At 39.1% G+C, this 20,911-nt stretch overlaps 1 protein-coding gene across 1 annotated transcript in view; it reads left to right on the forward strand.

Moving 5' to 3' along the window:
* LOC121942104 (sphingosine kinase 1-like) overlaps positions 1–20,911 on the forward strand; it is a 48,902-nt gene that overhangs the window by 6,490 nt on the left and 21,501 nt on the right. Inside the window, exon 2 of the mRNA XM_042485205.2 lies at positions 13,228–13,377. Coding sequence (XP_042341139.2) covers positions 13,228–13,377 — 150 coding nt within the window. The remainder of the gene's footprint in view (positions 1–13,227; positions 13,378–20,911) is intronic.

Here is a 20,911-nt window from a genome sequence, read left to right on the forward strand (position 1 = left end):
GTGAGAGAGCTGTCTGGAAAATTTTGAAGCACTGCTGTCAAGCTGTATTCAGAGCTGACTGATTAATGGAGATGGGCACTGATAAGATTGTATTGAAACCAATAACATTATCGGCTCTGCTTATCGGTCCGTTTCTTTAGCGATTCACTTATTGATTCCAGATCAATCTTCAGTGTTCAGGGTCAACACAACTGTTCTATTATCTCTGAGTGTTAACACAGTGTAGATGAAATGACAAAATATTTGAACAGCGTTTGTTTTCTTTTAGGTTTTTTTTTTTTAGTCAAATAAGAAGTCTTCTATGTCTTCCTGCATGGCACTGATGTTATGTCGTAGGATAATTATCCTCAGGGAAAAACATTTTAAAATGCACAGCAGTTCTTGTCTTTAAGCCCATGTTGCGTAGAAAGATGTTTCAGCATATTGCTGATATTTCCAGCCTCACTTGAAATGATCGTTTCACTGACATTACAAGCAGCACTGTTGTCATATTTCTCTGTCCGCCATGACTCCTTCTTGTTGCAAGTTTTCAGCAGCTGAGAAGCACAAGTTTAACATCATTGTTTTGCAATGCAAAGCTGTCGGAAAAACATACCAGTGTCCAGGGTTTCCAGGATCATTGAAAACCTGAAAGAGTCATGGACTTTAACAATCACATTTCTCAGGCCTGGACAAGTCATGGAATTTGTAAAAATAAAAAAAAATAAAAAAATTACTAAACATTTTGGAAAAGTCATGGAATTTTGTAGTGCAACGAACAGGTAACAGTAATCTTCCATGGATAACCCTCCACGTAATGTTACATTACACCAAATCTCTTTTCTGTAGTTGTCACAGTATCATAGCTCTAATATTTGTCTGAGTGACATTTTGTTTGTACCATCATTGTACCATTTGTTTGTACCATCATGTCGTTTCTCCATTCTCTCCTCGCCTTCTGTCTCTTCCTTCACAAATGCCTGCAAGCTGAAATTATGTGTGAAAAGATTTTGAATCTGAGATGTTTGAAAAGTGCCGGGCAAGAAAAAAATATATACTTGTAATTGAAAAGTCATGGAAAAGTTTTAAAACATTGTCCTTGAAATTGCGTGGAGACCTCAGGGGTCTGTGATAGGAATTGATTAGCTTGGAGGATCAGAAAATTTGGAACAAGTTGTCATCCCTACTGATTAATCAGTGTGAATGTCATTTACTTGTTTGTTTGCTTTGTCTTCCTTGAATGATTTTAGTTCATTGGATTATAGACACGTGATTTCCTCACTGTAGGAGGAAGTGCAGAATAAACTTGCTTGTCACGGTCAGCCTGCTGTTGGCCCTAGTCTTTGTGATGTAATATGAGGTGACATGAGGTGACACAAGCATCAGTCTTGGCTGGCACTGCTTCTCTGTATATCACAGCCCTAATGATCCTCATATATTTCATCCCTGCTCTGACAATCACAACTGACAGTTCAGATGCATTGCCAAGTGTCTCTTAAATAGTATCGATCCCATGTTGTCAATAAATGGATTGAGTTCAGCTGTGGACAGCATTATCATCATAATGAGTCAGGTGATGGCAGCAGGCAGAGGGGTTACTAGCATTGATTGAATCCATCACTCTGAGTTGTCATCTGGCTTGGCTTCTGATGTCCAATGACAGTGACATACAACATTACCAGCTCATGTGAACTAATTCACCCGGGTTAACTAGAATGTATTTGCTCAATCACACAACACTGTCACTGTCAGCACTGTGGTCTTTTAATTTTTTAGGAAACTATAGGTCAAACAGTAAGAAATTTGAACATGTAGCTCTGGGGATATTACCAGATCAATTACAAACCATGCTGCTGCTTAGTAAGCTGCCTCAAAGGTTAATAACTCCAGTAACAGTATGATGGGCATTAGTGTAACTATGAATTTGAATGCATTTAAAAGGGCTCTGTAACTGATAGTGAAATTAGGTCTGTTCTGGATATGCCAATAACTGCGCCAGGGGGAAGAACTTTGTCATCATGACTTGCACTAATGCACCATAACTGAATAAGGCTATTAGTAAAAGTGTGAAACCATGGAAACGGCAGTGATGGAGAGTCAAATAAGAAGCACCTTATTCAGCAGTCTCAGGGGGGACCATTGTTGCTCCTTTTAGCAGCAAAATCCAGGCCTCTCTCAGCCAGTCAATGCTATTACTAATACAGTACCTCTGGCTGAGACTGAGTTGAAGCTGGGACAATTGTTTGGAAGCTTTGTTACATGCAGTTTCATACAAGTAAAAAGAAGAGGGATATGTTAAATGATGTGATCCTTTTCCCCCTATTTTGACAAACTTGACATGCTGTTCATCTTTGGAACTTGCTGTGGAAGAAGTGGGACGACAAGTTTTTGTTAACAGATTCAGTAGTTCAAATTATTTGCTGAATGCTGAGTGGTTGTAATGCGCCGAGGATGGAAGAAGAAGAGGAAGAGTTGTTTTCAAAAATGCAAATAATTTATGGTTCCAGCCTCTTAAATGTGTGAACTTACTGCTTTATCTTTATCTTAACATAATAGTAAACTGAATGTCTTTGGATTTTGGACTGTTGGTCAAACAAAACGTGGTCTATCATCAAGATATTCATCAGTAGAGTTGATTATGAAAGTAATCATTGCAGATCAGTTCCTTAAAAAGCTTCTGCTTTGAGATTTAATTTCAGTTTTATAAATATATGACCTTAAAAGTCATGTAACAGTCTTAAATGTAAAATTGTTAGGTCTTAATTGCCACTAACATTTTAATTTCACTTCTACATCTTTTATTTTATTTTTTCTTAAATTAACCAGTTTCTGCTGTGAGAAAGTCCACATTTCTGGTTTTACAAATCTTAAATTGTATCGCTGAACCTCATACTGTCTTTAAGTTTGTAGCAAAATGTAGATTAACCTGACTCAAATAACCATTAAACCTACCACTGCATGCGACCACATATATACTGCTTACCTTTATAGTAACCTGCAATGCTTGACTAAGAAAAAGACTATCCAAAAATCTGGTTTTGGTTTAAAAACATCTTTAAAAAGTCTTCAAAAGTATTAAATTTAAGTGTCTGGTTCCTGCAGAGATCTTTTGCAGCAACAAGGTACTGATTTTTAGTCAGTGCAAACCACTTTAGTGGGAAAATCTTATTGAACATTGTCATGAAAATACTAAGTATGAGCTAATTTCTCCATTGCATTTAGGTGTTGGTGTGTTACCATGCTAACCTATTATTTGCAAATACAGTGTGTACAGTATGTTTCCAGTGCTTGAGTTACAGTCTTTTAGTTTCTGGTGGGTGTGAACCAAAACTAAGATGCTGGTTGTGACATTTACGACATATTCTTTTCAAATGTGTAAAGCCAATAAACCACGTGACCGGTCCATCAGGGATCACACCCTTGTGATTAATCAGTCTTGAATGGACAAGAGTGATGAAACTTCCTCATTCTTTTACATCACTGAGTAAAGTTGTCCCTCTTGCCGTTACAGTATAAAGAGAAAAAAAAGGTATTATGTGGTTACAAAATCAGCACAGTCCCATATGTGTTTTTCTTTGGAATATTAGCGGTATGTGTGTGTGTGTGTGTGTGTGTGTGTGTGTGTGTGTGTGTGTGTGTGTGTGTGTGTGTGTGTGTGTGTGTGTGTGTGTGTGTGTGTGTGTGTTGTCAGACAGCAGCAGCAGCAGCAGTCCTTTCCCTGAGGACTCCTCCTCATTTGATCCACGCTGCGATAGAGCTTGACGTGCTGTCCGGACCTCTGATTCAGCATCTCTGGAGCTTTCTCCGGCTCTTGGGGCTCACTGCAGCTCTCTGTCTGTAATGACAGTGTGGTGCCCTCTCTTTCTTACCACAAATCGAAATGATGGAGTGTACGGGTGAAATTTGGCCAGATACACTCCAGTCTAAACCCCATCAAACTTGCTGTTGCAGAATATTTACATCTCAAACTGGAGGATGACTTTCTGTACATGATACCACCAAGCGTAAAAGGCATTTGGTGTTCACCCTGTTTGCTATTCTCAGACACGGCCTCTCGAGTCGCTCTATGATTCGCCGACAACAACAACAACCACTAATTGACCATTGGGCATACAGAGCAGCTGGTTCACCTCAGAGAAAGTCTGTCTTTGCCTGGTAAAAGAACATGTGGTTGTGGGGTTTTTATGGTGGGAAGTCCGTTTCCTCCTCACACAGGCACACATTTTATATGCGTTTAGCTGTTTGGTTTTTACAGTTTGCAGTAATTTTATGTTTTGCTCTCATATCGTATATTTTTATTTGAAACTAATAGCTGCAGGAAGTAAAAGCACAGTTTAACCGAGCTGACATTTCATTTTAAGCTTTACTTTCCATTAAAAAGAAACTTTAACATTAAAGTAGCGGCAGTATCACAGAGTTACTTTCACAAAGTTTGTTTTCAGGCAGCAACCTAAACTTCCTTGCCCTAATCTGACCCTGCAGCCAAAATCTGGGAGAGACAGACAGTGGTTACATCCTCTAACTGTCTCTCTGTCTCACAACATGCATCTCTTTATTATAGTAACAACACAGGAGAAACAACATAGACAAGTGGCTGACAAATAGTGCAGCATGATTTTAATAAAAACCTCAGTGTCGTAAACTCTCTGCCTTTCCTAATATAGATCTACAGCAAGCTAACCACTGCCACCACCTCCTCCTCCTCCTCCTCCTCCTTCCACACCCTTTGTGGTTCTGGCTCAGCAGAAACGTGCTGCGTGCCCGAGAAGCCTCCATGCTTTGATATACAGACAGTGTTACGGACAAGAGTCATTACCTCGCTGCACCTACTGCAGTGAGGTTGGTTAGGTAAACAAGGCTTGTTTTAAAGGTACAGGCTGTGATTCAGCTGTAAGCAGAGGCGTAGTAAAACCAGCGTCACAATACACAGTATCAAAGTCAGAGTACTTGAAAGATATTTAAACACAGCTTTTTAACGCTTTCTGATGCATTTTTCAGATCAGTGAGGTTTTTAAAACACAACCATAAAACCAGGGCTGCAAACATTTTTTTGATGGGATCTGTACCAAACAAGCATGTTCCCTTGCGTCTGGAATATGATTTGTAGTACAAGGCGTCTCTGTAGCACCACAGTCCTTTATTTATAATGGCATGTTGTGACACATATGACCTTTTTCAAGAAATTGCAGCCTCTATGGTTTGGATATTGTACTTGGCCAAATTGTGATTTCAATAATATTTTTTGATTAATTGTGTGGCTGTTAGTAAAATCTGCCCACATTTCTTTATGATCAGATGAGAAACACACAGAAAAATCAAACCAAATCCTCAGTTGTATTTGATTGAACGTGCTAATGAGATGGCACCAATTAGGCTTAGGCAGTATGTAATGTTTCAGACCTTCATACTTTCCTGAAGTTTCATGGGGGTGCATATGACGGTATAAGTTTGCAGCGCTGTGTCTCTTGAATGCCTGTTGCTTATTGTCTGACACCAGGCACCAACTTGTCACAAAAATCTGCCCTAACCTGATTATTGTGGGGGTATATGCCAACCAATGTCCCTGAACACAGAAAATAAGAATAAATGAAAATAAAGGCAGGGGGCAGAGTGCAGAAAAATACACCACCACACCTTTCCAGCGGTCATAAGTGATGATTGAGAGCGATTATTTCTGTATGAGTGTTAAGAAAAAAGGTTTTCAAAATCTTACTTAAGTTAAAGTACCGAAGTATTGCTGGCAGAATGTACTTAAAGTATCAAAAGAGTAAAAGTGCATATTTTGCATAAAAATATGATTTAATTGTTCTACTTTATATTTTGTTAAGCAGTTAAATCTGTAATGATGAGTCATTTGTATTGTGTGTTTATAGGATTGTATGTAAAATCTGCATAGTAATACTACTGCTGCTACTACTTCTACTACTACTCTTACTACCACTTATACTACTAATAATAATAATGATAATAGATAGGACTTATGTAGCGCTTTACCAAGTACTCAAAGATGCTTTCCATAAAATGCAAAAAAGAAAACAAATACAAATACAGAATAAAGAATACAAAATACTGAAAGACATGAAACAGAAGAATAGATACAAATACAAAGAACACAAATACAAAATATAGAGAATATGACAGTTCAGATTTGAGGAGGCGGTGGGAGACGGGTGCTGCAGGCTTTTTTGAAAAGGTGGGTGAGTTCTAGAGGGTTGGAGCAGCAATGGCAAAGGCGCTGTCCCCCAAGGTGCGGTGCTTGGTCCTGGTGATGGGGGTCAGACGGTTGGCATCATGGTAGAGGTAAAAAGAAGGCTATTAAAGAAATACTCAAGAATGTAAGTAAATACAATAATTAAATAAATGAATATATTTACCATAGTTATTATCCAACACACAATATATATATATATATATATATATAAAGTAATAGTCCTTAAACTTTGTAATTTAATGTCAACATATGTATTTTCTAAAAGGTCAAAGGTCTGGAAAACTCAATCAAGTTGCACTGACATTGATAAAAGGAATTTTGCTGCCATAGACTTCTATCTCTTTTTTTTAGTTTGTTACAGTCTTTGTATCTCAGGAAGCCTTATATAAAAAAACATGTAAGGAAGCATATAGTAAATGTAAAAAGTAAACCTCATATAACCACATTAAAACTGCACACATTCTGACACTGTTCATGTGCCTACACTACACTGTTGGCACATTTATTCACAGCAGCAGTGCTGGTCCAGTCCACAGTGACTTGCAGTGAGGTCAGGATCCAAACCTTGAAGCTCCAAATAAAGCGTGCTGCTATTGGAGTATAAGATGACTCGTAGCAGAACTGAACCTCTAATCATGATGGATACACCCAGGACATTGTGTTGTATCTCTAAATTGCTATTATGAGGTTACAGTTGGTATGTTGTTAACTGCAGTAAGAAGCTCACTTTAGATGCTGAATGATCTTGTATTTGCAAAACGAATGTTTTTCAGAATTTCAGCTGGCCAGATTCAGATGCTCCGAGCTAAACATTGTAGCAGATCCAACATAAAACCATCTTCCGATTGTTTAAGTCAGCTTTTGCCACTGGCCAGCGGCTACAACACGTTCTTTTTGTGATCACATTTATTTCAGTTTTGTTTGCTTGGTACTCAACACAAAATTTCTTCCACATACATGAGACTGCAGGAGATACAGACTGACATGTATAAAAGAGTATCTTTTGCTTTTGCCCTTAGCTCGGGACACAGCTAACATTTAGCAGATTGCAATTGGACATATCTGTCATATAACAGGGGGCAGGGAGGGTATAAGCACCAGGTCAAATACATGTTAATCCATTAATCCTTTTAGTGTGGAAACTGGATTCTCTCCTAATGGTTGTTTGTTAAGGCTTAGAGCCCACATCACCACTGAGACAGAAATGTAAGTGCAGTGGGACACAAACCTGTTGGTGGGTACAGCATGTGGGCGGGGGTCCTCTGTCACCATATATTAAGTCTTTTTTAAGTAGAGTGTAATTTTCATGTCTTGCTGTCATTGGTTAACACTCATGCTAATGTGGAATGGTATGTAATTTAATGCTGTTTTTAAGCAATGTCGGCTGAATGGGAGGAACAGGAAACCCTCCTGTTAGTCTGACTTGGGAGTGTTCATGCATTATTCCAAGATTATGCAACCCTTGTAGTCACACCATTTAAATAGTCTAGATTAGATACTTTGCTATGTTCCTTGGAGAGCTTTTTTATAAGCTGCCCTGTGTAAACAAGGTTCTCTTTAGTCTAGATTCAGTGGTAAAGCACATTGTGCGAATCTCTGAGGTCTAACAGATGTGGCAGAGGGCAGAGTCTCTGCAGACAGATACACCACCACACACTTCTAGTTGGTCATAAGTAGGGATAGTCATTTTAAGTGACTTCCATATACAAGTACTCTCATTAAAAGTATTATAGAGTACTCGAGCACTGGAGAAAAAAAAATCTGTTGTAAGAATAGAAATGTAAATCAACCAATGAAGGAAAACAAGTGAAATTTAAAATGAAATTATTGAACAACTAGGCTTCAGATAGCCTAATAAACCCTATATTGAAAGTAAACGTGAAAATATAGCAAATTTTCTGTTGCTGCTGCTTTATACTAACGTCCAAAGGAGTACTCGAGCGAGTACTCACACCCATCCCTCTGCAAAATTTATGATTAAGGGGGATTATTTAAGTATGAGTCTGCACATTGTTTCTTAGGAAAATCCTGCATGGTATATCCTTTAAAGTTAGCACTGGGAAAACACTGATTGACATTTTGCACCGTTTGTGACATTATATGGACCAAACAACTAATCGATCAAATAATCAACAGAACAGCGCCATTTATGGTTTGCTGCAGCCCTAGTAAGAAATTCTTGAGGGGGACATGAACAGTTTTTCTTTTAGTAATTATGGTCTGAGCCATTTGACGTTTTCTACAAATGAAATGTGCTTCCAAAGCAAAACATGTCCTGATGACTCTCCTCTCCCTTTGAAATCCCCAATGACACCAATTGTAGACAGAATGGCATCAGATCAGTCCTATTACATTCCTGCCGGCAGAGTGGTGTTTTGTGGGCCCAGCTGAGTGCGATGAGAGCCACTTTTTAATCAAGATTCCTATTTCACTCTTTAATCTCAGACAGTTAATGCTTCGTCATGCTTCAGTGCTGATGGGGAGCTGATTCAAAGGAAGTTGAATGAGACACCAGTATGACATGGACAGGTCATTACAATGAGTCAGCGTGAGTCATTGAGCAACGATGGCCCTTTTGATGAAATAGTGACCATGCAGGGCCGTTTACATAACGGGGATGCAACGTGCTGAGTCATAGTTGAATCTTACCTTCACTTCATGGAAAAATGTGTGGGCTTAATGGATAGAAATGCTGTACATATAATGCTATTGTATATACATAGATATATACTATATTATGGTGCTGAGAATGGGACAACCTTTTTGTGTAACACTTTCCGCACTCAAGGAGAAGTGAAAGATGTTACATTCAAAGTTTCTAGTTTCATCTCTTTGTCTGCGTAATAAAACTTGACATCCTACTGAATGTACTGAACCAGAGTTGTCAGACAAAGCTGAGAAAGCCGTCTATTCTCAGACCCTATATGCACCCAGATCGCTATTATAGGGAACCTTGCCGGAAAATGTGTTTTTTCCGGCTCCTGGGTTTTTCCCCCTTTCATTTAGGCTGTCATTTCCTATGGCGAATACCTCAGTAGTGATTATTCCATTAAGATCTGGGACAGTTCCCATGCTCTTGGTTTGAAGAGAGCAGATGAGACGTCTGTAATCACAGATCAACTAAATGCAGTTGAGATGCAGAGCGGAGATTTGCTGTTGTGGTGTTGTTTTTCATCTTTTCCGTCTCAGCTGCTGTTTTAGAGGATGAATGACTCACTCAGGTTGGCAGTAGCGTCATCCACTCTGTCACCTCATCCAAGGCAATAATTGATTTTTTTTTCTACAGTTCTGTCGAGGTAGTTACGTCTAAGCTCTTTGTCATAAATTGTAGTTCAGTAAAAAACTGATAAATGATGAGTCGCTGACCTTTACATGTTTATCAGTAGCAACATATATCGTCACTTCACAATTAGGACTACACCCACCCTTATATAAACAAACCACGCACATAATCTGCTGTCATAAGCCACCAATCCCCAATTAAAAATAATAACCGCCATTCTCTTGAAAAACACTGCAGAACGTTCAGCATGGCGGAAAAAGTTTAATTATAGACGGGGGAGGGTTGTAAAATATATTTATGTAGATTCTAGTGAGCCTTATCAGATGCACTGTATGTCACACTTTGGCTCCGTGCCATGCCATCGCTGCAGCTGAGCTAATGGCAGAGGGGGAAACTCTTGGTGTGGATGGACAGATGAGCAGATGGATAAATATTGTCCTCTGGAATGTTTTGAGAAGGGGAGGGGTGGCACACAGGAAGTGGCATGGGGTTAGATTTAGCCAACAAGGTCTGCGTGGGTGTCAGGGCACTAAGACAGCAAGGTCAGGGCGCTCAGTGCCAGCTGTCATGCCGGCTCATTCATGAGGGCGCTGCTGAGGCTTTCCCTCAGGAGTCCAGTCGCAATGATTTGGAGACTCCATAGAAATATTAGTCCTACAGAGAAACTTGCAGCGACTTTATGAATCAAAACGATTCAAGAAATGTGAATGTGTTTTTTGCAGTTAAAGAGTGTGTTTGGGTATTTTTCAGCCTGGATTGAATTGCCCTATGTTTTTGTGTCTTAGTAAGCAAGTAAGTAAGTAATGGGAGTAATGCTTTATGTTTTCGTGTCGTCCATCCGTCGCATTCTCGTGAACGTGATATCTGGAGAACACCTAAAATAACAATCAAATAACAAACAAGCTCTAGTGGACCTAAATTGACAGTGTGAGCATGCTCTGATTGGTTACATGGCAGCCTGTTTCACTGCTGCCAGCTGTTGCTCACCACTGGACCAATATCTAAATTGTTGCTCCCATTAGGCACTTAAGCACAACAACATGGCAAAATAGGGTCCAGGTTGAAAAATATGTCTTTTTAACAGCAGACATTTTGACTTGTCATTATAGGGAAAGCACAGGTGTTTATTAATATCTATGATAGCAGCATTTTACTTAAGGGAGGCCCTGGCGTTGTGCATGTTGGCTCACTGGAATAGCTTACAGGGACACTTAATAAAACTGAGCCATCATTCATGTTATCATTTTCACCTGTGCTTTTCTTACTACGACTAGTCAAAATGCCTGCAGTCAACATAATGAGTTAACCACGATGCGATCAAAGTCAGTACATAACACGTGTTAATTGCTGGCAGACATTCCCGTCTTGAAGAGGCTGTACAGGGTTGTGTTTTAAAGAAAGAGTGATGACCTCTGACCTAAACATATCTGAATGAAATGGGTTTTATAGGTACCTATGAGTCTCCTTTTAACAGACATGCCCACTGTCATTTGGTTCTTAATCAAGACAATCTGGTGAGATTTCCTTTTTAAAATGCAGTATAATGGAATTGAAGACGTGATATACAATGTAGTTGTGATTAACTATTGTAATTCTGTGATTATTCACAATTTAAAAAATGAATCGTTTGACAGCCCTTGTGTACAACAAAGTTGCCCTTTAGAAAATTATACACTGCATTACCTGTTTACCTTCCCGCCTCACTGGAAGACTGATGACTGACTCGGGTCAAACTTGTTACAAAGGTGAACAGAAAGGTGCGTTAATGTGAACATTTTTGTGACCTGTTTCCCTGCATTCCAGGATGCAGGGATCACTGGTTTCTTCTCTGCAAATGAAGAACATTAGGCTAAAACCAAACCTGCCATTTAGGTTTGAAAGCTACTCAGCTATGCCTGTCCCTGCACTTCAGTTGTTCCCGCCCATCCTTACTCATTTATCAGCTGTCAGACTTGTTTGGATGGTTCGCCTCCCTCCCTTCACGCTCACAATGTTTTGATCTTTAAAAAAAAAAAAAAAAAAAAAAATCTCCCTGACTGCAAAACAAAGTGAAAGGAATCTCGCTGCTGGGTTGCTGGCTGCTTTACTTAAACAGTTTGTCTCATGTGTTTGTGTTGACAAGGCGTGACATAGAAAACAGTCTTACCCGAGCATGCCGTCTCTACAGCAGAGGACTCTGTGTACCTACCTGTAAAGTTATCCCACAGCTGCAGCGTGTCAAATGTGGCTGATGGCTTCCCGTCACACTCCCTTCTCCTTTCTGTGAATTCTCTCCCAGCTGAGATGTTACAAAAACATATTTTTAAGGAAATGGGGAAAAAAAGAGAGAAACTTGACAAGTAGTTTGATTCAGATTTGAAGTACAACACCGTTATCTTCCTTATCACCGCTCTCAAAACCAACAGCTCTTCCTTAAAACGAGCACAGTTTTATCATCACAGCCGTCTGTATTTCTATTTAGTTCTCCTTGTCTCTTCTCAGATATTGAATAATGATCTAATATTTTGGCATGGCAGTCTTGTGCCTGCAGTATTTAATTAATCCTCCTCTGGCGGTTAAGAAGAAAAAGGCCAAAACCAGCTTCTTCCAGTTCCTCCCTTCTTGAGCCCCATGCTGCGCCTCTGAGAGACCATAATCTTCAGAGTGTTTTAAAAAGATTTGAGATCTGTGTGTGTCAGATCAGTGTTGCCCTCTGAAATCTGTTTTGATCCCAAAGATTCTTTAAACACTGATTTGCATCAACTCTACAGTTAAAACATTTACCAAAGAGGCTGCTGCTTCTGTGCTCGTCCATCTTTAGTGTGGGATTAGTTTAGTGTGTGTGTTGTGTGTGTGCAGGTTGGCGTGTAGCTGACCTTTGTTTTTGCTTGTATCTACAAATCTCCCACCAAATCTGTGTCGAGTTTGTCTAAAGATGATATTAAACTGCACTGGGGTTATTGGGACAGTAAGTATGATATACACTATGAACGGCTCTTTTGGGTTGGGCCCAAATATTCTGCTCTTTGAGTATTTGTTCATTGGGTAGGTGTTCTTTTTAGGCATTTGGATATGAATGATCATTTTACCCAACGGTTATTATTGACTCATTTGACTAAGTGCAGCCGTTCGGTGTCGGTGTGAGTGGTAAAACAAACACATGAGCCCCCCTGCAGCTCACCCCGAATGGAGTCCTTTCCTGCAACACAGAGCAGGTTAATTTGAATATCTTCCATAGCAACGACTCTTACCATTTCAGATGCACAACAACATTTAACAGACAAATTTAGAATACTGGACACAGATTGTTATACTGATAAATGTCAGAGTTTGTTTGTTTTTTTTTTTTTCTCTCTACAAACTATGAAGTGTCACAAAGCTGTTATGGAGGCACGCCGGGCTCTGAACAACACTGAAGCTCTTTACAAGAGTGCACATGTCAGAAAAAGTACAGCTGATGAAAAGAGATGAAAGAGATGAAGAAGGAAAATAATCCTTCATAGCTGTGCGGTTTTATATCTTAATATATTAATCTAAAAGTGTGACTAAAACTAGGACTGTAAGTAAATAAGTTTGAAGTGAAGGTTTTCAAAGCTGAACACTGTGAAGAGAGTCTCTCCATTCACTGTGCTCTCACTTCTGTGTATGTTCTCACAAACAACCAAATAAACAAACAGACTTCTAGGCTGCAATGTCATACAATAAGCAAGCTGTGATTTATATAGTGTGCTTCAGTGTTGCGGAGAGGTGACCTTCTCTTGTCTGTCCTCTGCAGGGGTGCTGATGAGCGAGTTGTCTCGTCCGAGCCGGATGATGCTGCTGGTGAACCCACAGAGTGGGAAAGGACACGCTCTCACTCTCTACAACAACCACATCCAGCGAATGCTCAACGAGGCGGGAGTCACACACACTCTGGTCATCACCGGTGAGTCTGAGGCACAAGTACACACCGTGTTGAGACTCACAGCAGAGCATGAAAATGTACACAGTACTATGTAGGGCTGTAAAATGTGTTTTTGTTTTGTTTTTTTTTACTTTTTATCACAATATTAACTTGTGCAATCAACACACTGTGAAAGACTGCAGTATTGCATTTTGAAAATAGTAAAAACTTATATTGCATTCTATCTGTAGAGCTATTTTGTCTGATACAAGCCATGCTGTTAAGTCTCTGGCCAATCAGGTGGAGCCCTTGCTGTTAGGAATCATATGATTTATCAGAATCTGCACGCATGCACGTGAAGTCTTTTTAAACTAGCCCTGACGCACTACTTTGAATGGTTGAAGGAAGCAAGAGTGACAAGACGAGGGCAAGTCCGTATGCCAGAGAGGAGCTGGTGCCTAAAGAATTGCACATCAGCCGTTTGGCAAAATTTTTGACACAGAAGAGATGACGTGGCGCAAGCACTGCTGCTGTGCAAGTCTGAGTCACGATCTGAATACACGTAGATGTCTGTTAATCATTGTAAGAAATATCGCAATATTGAATTCAATTCAAAACTTTATTGAGGACTCAGCTCATAGAGAGGTCTATAGACAATAAAACAATATTCAGCAATGTTATAGCATATTGCATTTCCTCATATCAAGCAGCTGTAATAGTTAGCCCAAAACAAAACAAAAAAGTTTAATGTAACTAAAAACTGTAAATGTCCATTTAGTAGGATTTAGGGGAATGGATTGGTAGAAATGTAATATTATTTACGTGTGTTTTCTTTAGCGTATAATTACCTGAAAATAAGAATTGCTGTCTTTTTTCGTTACCTGAGACTGAGCCTTTTGTAGGTACATAGGAAGCGAGTCTTCGTTTATGGACATTGCCATGTTTTCGCATTAGCCACTGTAGTTAGCAGCCCTCCTGCCTCGGGCCAGCATTGTTGAAAAACACTGGTTTTGATTTTAAAATTACCTTATTCGGTGTTTTTACCAGTTTAAATCACCATGTCTGTTTGTTTTGGAGAGGAAGAGACCTCTGTGGATATTTTGGCTTATGTTAAAAACTTCTTTAATGTTTGGATCTTAAGTTATCAGAAAAAAAGGTGAACACACTTAGCACATGCTGCGATAATGGCCTGTCTCTGACATGCCGAACAGTGTTGGAGAAACATTGGTTTGTAACATGAAACTGCTTTATTCAGTGCTTTTACCAGTTCAGTCACTGGGTCCATATGTTTCTGCTGATAATTCAGCTCCCAATGAAAGCCTCCTGAAAAATGAACAGTGAAGGATTCCTAACAGGGAGATGTTTTTAGATGGTTTCAATCTACAATTCTCACTGCTAGAAGCCACTAAATTCCCCTAAATCATACTCACCGTTTCATGAAGTCTGCTCGCACTCATTTAAAGAGAATCAATTTTATTTGAAAACTGTGATTTAATATTCCCTGCAATTTTTTTTTCTTCTGCATTTGGAAGATGAGCTTAAAGCTTAATTTGCGTCAGATGCTGGGCAGCAGAATAAACTAGTGGGTAGTCAGCCCACCTAAGGAGGCCGGGTTCATTTCTCCATTACTCCTCACATGCTCAAGTGTCCTGGAGCAAGATATTCAGTCCCTACTTGCTTAAAAAGTCAGACCACAATAAATAAATAAAGTGAAAAGGAGGGTTTAACTTACGGGGTAGTTTGTCATTTCTTTTAGTGGATTTGTTGACAAATGGAATTTAAAAAAAAATGGCAAAAAATATGTTTTCGTCTCACACGGTCACATCAAGAAGCACACGCATCATAGATCGCATTATAATTTTATCACCAATGTTAAAAACATTGTTGAATCCTATCTGACCAACACATAATGCATCCTCACGCATACCCAGCTCTCACGCAATCACACGTAAACACACATTAAAGACCGCAATAACAACACTCTCCCTCCTCTAGTTTAAATCCTGTTCATGTTTTCATCCTGTCACCATCATTATACTGATCAACTGCCTCTGACCCATATGCCTGCAGAGCTGTTATGTAATAAATGTGTGCACATGCGGTCAGACACACATATGGATAACGACACGTCTTCGATGAACACACACATTTGCACAAATCCCCCTTTTGCCTTGATTTGATTTGATACAATCTTGATGCATCCATAAGCATCACCACCATAATCTACACTGAGTGATAATGATTATATAGTGCAGTATTAGACTCACTCACTCATCCCGCACTGTAGCAGGACAGCCCGATCATTTCAGTTATTCACTGGAGTTTTCCCTCGTCTTTTATTCTGAGTCTCACCCTCTGTCTTTTATTGTTCATAAATCACTGCAGTGTCAGATAACAAGACAAAATAAAGTCTTTCATCACAGTGTGAGGTGCACAGACGGAGAAAAGAGGGCAGATAGAGACGCACTGGTATTGTGCTGTGGAAAACACCATAACTGAGCTTTTTTGTGATTTCCGAGATGCACTTTTTGACAAGTTAATCTCAGACAATACAGAGAAATAGATTTAATTCCCAAATCTACATCTACACGAATGAGCATTACTACTGAAAGGAAATTTGTTGGTAGACAATCTCTTTTACAAATAGACTGCTTAAATAAAACTTTGACATTAATCTCTCCCAAATGGCCCTGAATTATGCTTCAGTAGACAAGTAATCAAAATTTTGTTTATGATATGCACTCTAGTTATTCCTCAACAATCCTAATTGAACTCCACAGGATGAGAAATAATCCTATGGTTGGTTAATCCCATCTGTCACAGCTGTGTTACAGCTGCAACCTCTAATATTTTTATATAAATGGTACGTTGTTACGTACTGTGTATGAGTGTGGTCAAACACTTACAGTCTGGAGATGCTTTCTGTTTTCCTCAAGGTCTCTGTGACATTGCATCTGTCTCATTTTCTTGAATGCGATATCTGAAGACGGCCTTGAGGGAGTATACTCAAATTTGGCACAAACTTCCACTTAAGAATGAAGTGATTAGAATCTGGTGGTCAAAGGTCAAGGTCACAGAGATTGTATAAAACATGTTTTTGGCCATGGATGCCCACCTTGAAACTGCTCTGCTAGTGTAGATCCTCTGTGCTGCCGGAGATGTGGGTGAAGCCACCAAGTTTTCACAGACATGAATATAACTTAAATTGCAATTTGACTGGTGCGTTGAGGCATACAACCATGTGACCACTTTTTATCCAGCGTGCGTGACTCTTTTTTTTAAGTCACTTTATGCCCCTTCTCTTTATTTGAGCATTTTTGCAGGTCGGTTAACTCAGCACAGGCAAATTCATCATAAGTTCTTTTCATCAACAACAGTTTGAGTCGCGGCATTGGTTAATTGATCTGCTGATGGAGTCAGAGTTGATCCGATGAGATCGATGGATGAAGGAGAAGCTGCTGCAGAGTGATTGAAAGTAAACTTTAGACCCAGCACAATGATTGGTTAAAGTCATTTTCAATGCCCCTGCTGTTCTGGTGTTTGCCTGGTATAAACATATATATATTATATATATATATATATATATATTTCAACAGCACTACTAATAAAATGTCCATCTCCAAAAATAGAAAATGTATTATTTGTTGCAGACGTTATGATAATGGCAGCACACCACAAGTAAATGAATGTGTAGGAAAACCTGTCTGGACATTTTATACCCGGTCATACATGTGAATATTTATTAAAAGCCATAACAGTTAAAATACGATTTAACAGAAAGTCTACCTGATTATACACGCTGTAGCAAGAGGCTGATGGAGAGATGGTGTGTCAAACTGTGCAAAGCTGGTTTAACCCTTTGAAATCAATTTGAAATGGATCGACATTACTTTTCTTGCGCTTAAACGTCTATACCCTGAGCACATTGATTTGATTTCTTTCTTTCTTTCTTTCTTTTGATAATTCTAATTTTATCTTACAGCATAATTCTAATTTCAAACCAGTTCTCATACTTTAACTCATTTCTGGCTCAGTTCTTCTTTAGTGGCTTATTGCCTTCTTCACATATTTTTGAAAGAAATCAAGCCAATTTGCCCAGAATTCAAAGGGTTAATAAATAAGACGCAAGCCCTTTTGCCTTAAATGAGCTAGATTTTCCCAGTGTTCAGATTGCTCATCTTTGAATGATTACTTCACATCTGCGTGTGATCACACTCTGCTTTCTGCCAGGTGCATCTTCATCTGTCTCAAGCAACAGCATCAGTATATTCTGTTTAAGATAAGAGACAATTTTGCTTATTACTCTCTGATTGCTTTTACAAATTTAGCAGTCTGAGCAACGCAGTCTACCTTAACAGTGAGATAAAACTTTTATTAGAATGGTGCTGATGGGTTCCAAAAAAGTGCATCAGACATAATAAGTCCTGATTTGGATGCTGTAGATTGACCTTTTACCCACATTAACACCTGAAGCTCTACAATATCACCCACATAAAGCATGCAGAAGAAAAAACAAAAACACAAACTGTTTCCTAAACAGCACCGGGCAAAAGCTCCATCCAGAGAGAGCTGGTCTGCAGTGTGTCACTGATGTCATGCAACATTTTGGGAGAGCTGAAACTAAACAGTAATCTTACAGCCAGCATGCAAAATTTCCTTGCAGATTTAAACAAAACAGTTGGTTTTCAGGACAATATAGTGGCATTTATCAGTCGCTTTCTCTCTGGAAATTCATCTCCATTAAGCAGGATTTGAATTGATCGTTGATCCTGACCCCCTAGATACTGTTGCTAAATCTTTCTTCACACGCATGCACTTTACATAGCATTAATGATGACACATTTACCACTAGAAAAAGCTATACTGACAACTGGAAAATGGCAGATTTTTGTGTTAAGGTACATTATGATAAAGAAATATATGTAATTCTGGTGTTTCATATAAGAACTATTGAAATAAACAGTGGTGGATGAAGTCTTCAGTATCTTTAGAAAATATTATACTTACTCTTGGTGCCTCAGTGTTACTGTCATTTAATGTTATATCATTGGATTTTTATTATTGCTTAACACATTAACACTTAAGCATTTAAGTAGCATTTTAATGTTCTATAACATTGAGATAGAGCATTTTGTATATTTTCGGGGCCATTTAATATCTAAAAAATGCGTCATATGTAGTAAATTGATGTGGGAAATGTTAACACGCAAAGCAACTGTGTTAAAAATAAATGTAAAGGAGCAAACAGTGCAATATTGTATTCTGAAAAGTAGTTTAGATAAGGTATAAAATGAAATGGAGTTACACAGGTAAAGCTGAAGTACCTCAGAATTGTACTTAGTATTTTAGTAAATCTATTTGCTTATATTCTTTACTTGGATGAACCCAAACACAAAAGTTATGTTGCATTTAAGCATTATTGTTAGATTTTTTTTACACGTTTCAATGTTTTACTTCTTTTAGTCCAAAAAAGAGCACAAGATAGCCGCCAATGTTTCCCTCTCTGATATACTAGCAACCGACCCTGTGCTACATCTGCCTCCACAGAGTGGACATGTCAGTCCAAAATATGGCTTTTAAACAGCACATACAACAGTTTGTTGCATATTCTACAAATTAGCCCCCTGTTAACAGTGTTACAAGTTTAAGGTAAAGTTACGTACTGTACGTAAAGTTATGTAATTAACATAAAGTCACAGAAGACTTCGGCATCTAAAGTTACTGTTGTTAAGTTGAGGAAAAGAAGTGTGTTGACAATGGGCCTTAAATTAATGCAAAGCTCACTCAAAGTTCAATGATCACCTGTCTCCTGGGGGAAAGTTCTGCATTTTGTGACCCATCCACCGCTCCAGCCTCCCACCTTATGGGAACCCTTCTTTCTTTAGAAGGGTTTCAGTGGTGTGGAAAACTTGAGGTCAGGCACTGTCACCTGTGCCTTCTCTTGGCCAGCACTGGTTGCTCTTGAGGCTGTCAATGACCATTAACAAGGCTTGGGTAATATCTATTTTTTTTAATACCTTTCAGTAATTGTTTCCAGTTTTACTAATTTATGATATATGACTGTATCGATGTGCAGCACTCATGGTTCTTAAAATCACACCATCAGGATTTCTAAATATCCTGGTATACTGTAAATCTATGATACTGCCCAAGCCTACCATTATCACCACTGTATCATAGCCTTCTTACCAGAGCTGATCATCTTTCAGGTGTTGTTTTTTAAATGTGTATGAGGCCTAAAATATCGTCCGTGGGACAGAAGTAATTCTCAGGGTATCCCTGTAGTAAAATGATCAACTTCTCCTCCATATTTATCAGAAACAGATATTTAAGGAGTTGGGGAAAGATATCTGTGATTGGTTGTTCTCTTCACATGACATGCAGTGCTGCATTCCAATAGTATAACTCTGTTAACCTCAGGGCACAGCAATCACACTCTGAAAAATAGGCGCTCTGGAACGCTTGCGTGTCTTGATGGAGTCACCTCTTAGGGCCTTTTGCATGTCTGCACAGAAAGCAGTAGTTTTGTGGCATGTGTACGGAGTCTTAGTCCCGTCAGCACTTTCTTCACAAGATTGCAGCCTTCCCAAAAACATGGGAAATACCCCATTTACAGGCTCATAATTCCCAGGGATATACATGATTTTCAGTGCATTACTTTTCATTGAAAACGTTTCAACGGTGCATGAGAACTTTCAGCATAACAGCGCAGATTAGCTGATGATATGCTAAGTCTTGGCCATGGCATTAACACAATGTTACTACAGTAACTAGTGAGCTATTAGCCAGACCTGCTAATGTTAATATTTGAATTGGACATACTTTCTTGATCACCAGGGGGACATTGGGACCCCTTACAGCTGCTCTTTAATAAGCGCAGAGAAATTCTAAGATAATATTAAATAGAAAGTATGTAAAAATATGTGAATTATGCCACAACACTTCATCATCCCACAAAGTGTAAATATAAATGCATCTCGTTAGCAGCTTACTTTATAGCAGACAGACACACTGTTTAATTCATTCTTCACACTTTGACTTTAGTGTTTTTCAGTTTGGAAAGGCGTTAAAAAATAAACAATGCTCTTTGTCTTTGGGTGCTGAAAATCTTTCAGACCAGGACCTCATGTAAACCATTTGCTAAGTCACAGTGTGATTTGCTGTTTGGAGAAACCCTTTAGCGAACAGCTGGGACACAACCAATCTGAGCTGCACATGACCACAGAAAGTGTGTTTTATGATAACATGTTTGGCCTTAACACTTGCTAATCAGCATGTCTATTTGTTGTTGTGTATCTTGTGTATCATGGTGTATGGCTGGAAGTCTCTTGTCTGCAGATGCTAACAAAAGTGGACAGACTCATTATTGGATCCTTGGCTGTGTAGCAGCTGTGGGCACTGCCAGGGGTGGAGGACAGATGAAGGATGGCTGCACTGCTGTGGGAGTTCAATGTAGAGAGAGTGTGTTTGTCTGAGTGTTTGTTAGTGAGTATCTGCACGTGCCCATGTGCTAGTAAAAATGGCACAGTAATTCCTCCCAGGCGGTCTCCCTCGCTGCTCAGGCATCTGAAGCTGT

Source organism: Plectropomus leopardus, chromosome 3, assembly GCF_026936395.1.
Source record: "Plectropomus leopardus strain MGB_pleo_1.0 chromosome 3, ASM2693639v1, whole genome shotgun sequence".
Lineage (NCBI taxonomy): Eukaryota > Metazoa > Chordata > Actinopteri > Perciformes > Serranidae > Plectropomus > Plectropomus leopardus.